This window comes from Cynara cardunculus, assembly GCF_001531365.2.
Source record: "Cynara cardunculus var. scolymus isolate 2C chromosome LG 8, CcrdV1, whole genome shotgun sequence".
Taxonomy (NCBI): Eukaryota; Viridiplantae; Streptophyta; class Magnoliopsida; order Asterales; family Asteraceae; genus Cynara; species Cynara cardunculus.
In genome coordinates, this window is record NC_037535.1 from 19,006,790 (window position 1) to 19,010,689 (window position 3,900).

Genomic DNA, 3,900 nt, shown 5'->3' on the forward strand with positions numbered 1-3,900 from the left:
CCCTTTCAGCGACGGATCAGCGAGGGAATTTTCCCTCGCTGATACCCAGCATTTTTGTAGTGTTATCGTAGTTACCGAATTGGGGCATATATATTTGGCGAATAATTATTTACTGACAAGAGAAGGTGTACACTGCATTAGGGGATAAGATCAATATATGGGGTTGACTGAAGTGCTAGCTGCTAAGTATCAAATATGGGAAATCTTGATCATTAGTAAACAATACCCAATGGCTTATGAATATTTCCCAAAAAGTTCAAGTTGCCATAAAAAATAATTCAGTTGGAAATATGATCCAACATAAAAGTTCTGCCCACTCTTAGGTTTAAGCATATTGTTTCAAGAATTAAATATTTTTTTCACTTAGTGGCTTAAATGGAGGCGTCCTTGTATCCATGAAATAACCCTCTTTGTTGATGCACAAACATCATCTTCCACTTATTACTTTATATATTTGACAAGATTTTGCTCAATTAATATTTTCAAAAATGTCAAGTTGAGAGGATTGAGTCATTGTGTGTAGAATAATTTTTTTTATTAACCTGGATATCTAACCCGCTATGCGAGCTGACTAATCCCAGGACGACCATCTGCTTTGCAGATAGCCCGAGTCACCGCATTTGAACCTCCGTGGCCACAAGGGGATTTTTATTCCTCCTTGGATTTGAACATGGGACCTCCTCGTACTTTTGACCTTTGGAGCCAAGTTCAAACCAATCAGACATCACCCTTGTGGTTTGTGTGCAGAATATTAAACACATAGAGTTTATGATATGATCTTGAATTTCTTTTAGAGATAGATGTTTCAAGTTTTTCAAAGACTTTGTTACACCTATAATCTTTGATTACTTTGTAAAATGAGATAACATAAATACTTATATGTTAAACATAAAAAACGGCTAATTAATCCTAACCAACTAACACTCTGAACCTGAATCTAAACCTAATTAAATATCTGAACAATTAACAATCTAAACCTAATTTACACAAAAAAAACAAGGGTATTTATAGAAATCGCAAACAATTCGATGGTAATTAACAAAGGAAATTTGAAGAGAGTAACATCAAAAGAAATCGAATTTAGGGCTCTACTTTGTGGAGCTCAAACACGACGATCAGAAGTATAAGAGAAGAGACGAGAGATCTATTCAAACGAAAATGTAAAATTATTGAGTTGTTCAAAACCAAGGTCCAAGTACACAATATTGTTTTTTGAGCTTTTGATTGAAAAGGGAACGACAAATTAGGGGAGGCAATGATGACTGATGATGCATATATTGTCTTATGATGTCTCTATAGCTTTAATGCACAGGTTGATGAAACATCTTAAGACATCATAAGACTTCTTAACAAGACTTCTAATTGTGGGTGTATTACAGAATGTTAAAGCATTGCATGGTCAACAATGTGAGATTGTGGTATACAGTCGTGATATCCAATGCAACATTCAAAACAATAGTGTAGCAACATCAATATTAGATGGTTCTACATGTTATGATCAGCTCGAGAAGATTGTATTGTTACTAACGGTGAATCTTGGTCAAAATGAAGCTAAGTTAGTGACGATACATGTTATGAAATTAGTCATTAAAAGTCAAACCTTCAGTATACAAAATTGTTTTGATGGATCATTAATAATTCGCTAAATTTCTTATGTAGTCACTACAACAAAATCGGGTTTATAGGATACACTTAAATTCTAAGCGTTCTAATAGACCTCTTTATAGGACTTAGTTTATAGGAACAAAAAAATAAAGTGTCCTATCTAAACTAAGTTTTGCAGTTCAATCAAGTTACCAACAAAAAAAATTAAAAAAAAAATTAAAGAAAACCCTTGTTACTTAAACAATGTGACCGTTGATCATTTTATATATTGAACAAAATGAACACATTTCCAAATTCCAATCCATCTAATCTTATTTAATCTTTCTTTTGTGGGAAAGAAGATGATAGACACAACTGATCGTGGTTGATCATTTTACATACTGAACATGTAGTCCATTTAACCTTTCCTCTTTAGGAAAGATGAGGATGCAAGAAACTTATTCTTATGAAACGACAAGATGATGAAATTAAAAGAGGAGGATACAAGCATATATAATGATCTATTGGGCTTTCACATACAAGCGTATTTAGGAAACCCCATTGTGATCAATTGATTGCAGAACAAACTCTACGTATTTCTCCTTGACTCCCTGTTTTCAACTCGGTATTACCCAACTTGACCATGGATCTTGCAAACTCAACACCGAAATTTAATTGAGGTACTCCCATAGCTCCAGAAAACTTCTGAACGAATGCCAGTGTTGTCGAGTTACTCAATAACTTTGCATCCGATTCAAGAACGCCCCGTCTATTCCTCACGTTTACAAAGTAGGATGTGTCGAAGCTGTTAACGCTGCCAGTATCAAGGGCCACACGTGTCGACGCGTTACCACCATTTGGGCAAAGAGCTCGGAGCTGAGGAAGGAATGTCGGGTTTATATCGGGGTCAGGTTGGTTGGTACCACTGAAATTGTATAGTCTGTAGCTGAAAACTGCACAAGCTGCAGTCCCAATTGTGTGTCCTCCTTGTAAACACAAAATTGCACAATTTAATTTACTATTAAAGGTTTTATCATGTAAAAGTAATTGTGGTACGTGTTTATGTCTTTTTACATATTCTGCGCCCTACTTACCAACAAGAGCAACAAGATCTTGAGCAGTAAGATTTTTATCTCTAAACTTGCTGATTTGAACACTGATAGGATCATTAAAGGCAGGCAAATTTACGGCATCAGATGCTTGAGAAACTAATCCATCTCTACGCCCTGTTGGCACCTGCCAAGTAGTTCCACCTGCCTGCCAGATGTCAGACATAACGATTAAAGACCACAGTTGAGCAATATTCTATACCACAATTGAAAACATAATCGGTTTTATAGGATATCAAAAATGTTTAAAATCTATAATAGACTATTTTATATATGCAACTTACGTTTGTGAGATACCCAAACTACTATGCCGTTTTATTTCAAATTGTTCTAGAAACTTGTTAAGACGCAAGAAACATATTAATATCGGGCACATAATTCTTTGTTCCTATAAGCTTATGTGATATCAAACAATCTATATATTAGGACACTTAAAGTTAATTGGCGACCTATAATTTAAACCGATTTTATTGTAGTATTATTAATTAATGCACAAACACCACCATAAAGTGTTAATTACGAAAACATAAAATTACCAGGACCACGGCATCACGGGCAGCAAGAGTAAGAATGTCAGCACATGAGACCACTCCAGGACAGGCGGTTTCGATCTGCGACTTTGCAGCGTTGATAACTTCGAATCCTACCAAGGAGAGGTTGGGTCGCGCTGTCCTTTCAGTTGATGTGCCGGAAAGTAGTATAGACGCATCACAACCCAAGACAAAGCAGTCGTGGAAGAACATCCTTAGTAAACCAGCTGCCACCCCAGGATTAGTTTGAAAAGCAGACTGAACCGTGGCCTGGATTATGGTTTGGACCCTTGGACAAGTGGTCCCATAAAAGTCAACCCGTGTTTGGCCTCGTGTCATGGTGGTCTGGGTGGCGAACAGGAGACACAACAAGATGTGCAGTTTGTTAAAGGAAGAAGCCATCTTCATTACTACTATAAAACAGTATGTATGATGCTTTTCGTTGCATGAACTACTGGGTTTAGTAGAAGATCGAGATGAAGTGTGATATATCATGGGAATGCTATTTATAGCCATTAAGATATAATGGGTATAATTAAGACGTACAATAAGTTGTCAACAAGCTCAATATGAAGGATGTTGAAAGAAAGATATTAAAACTTCTTGACAAGTGGGATCCAACTGATCAATGGCAATATATATATATATATATATATATATATATATATATATATATA

General features: G+C 35.8%; 1 protein-coding gene across 1 annotated transcript; it reads right to left on the reverse strand.

Moving 5' to 3' along the window:
* Nucleotides 1–1,895: 1,895 nt before the first annotated feature.
* LOC112516458 (peroxidase N1-like) lies at nucleotides 1,896–3,691 on the reverse strand. Its single transcript, XM_025123505.1, has 3 exons — nucleotides 3,230–3,691; nucleotides 2,679–2,841; nucleotides 1,896–2,570 (listed from the first exon to the last, which is right to left on the reverse strand). The coding sequence occupies exons 1-3, from the start codon at nucleotides 3,629–3,631 to the stop codon at nucleotides 2,152–2,154; spliced, it is 984 nt and encodes a 327-aa protein (XP_024979273.1). The 5' UTR covers nucleotides 3,632–3,691; the 3' UTR covers nucleotides 1,896–2,151.
* Between the last annotated feature and the right edge of the window lie 209 nt (nucleotides 3,692–3,900).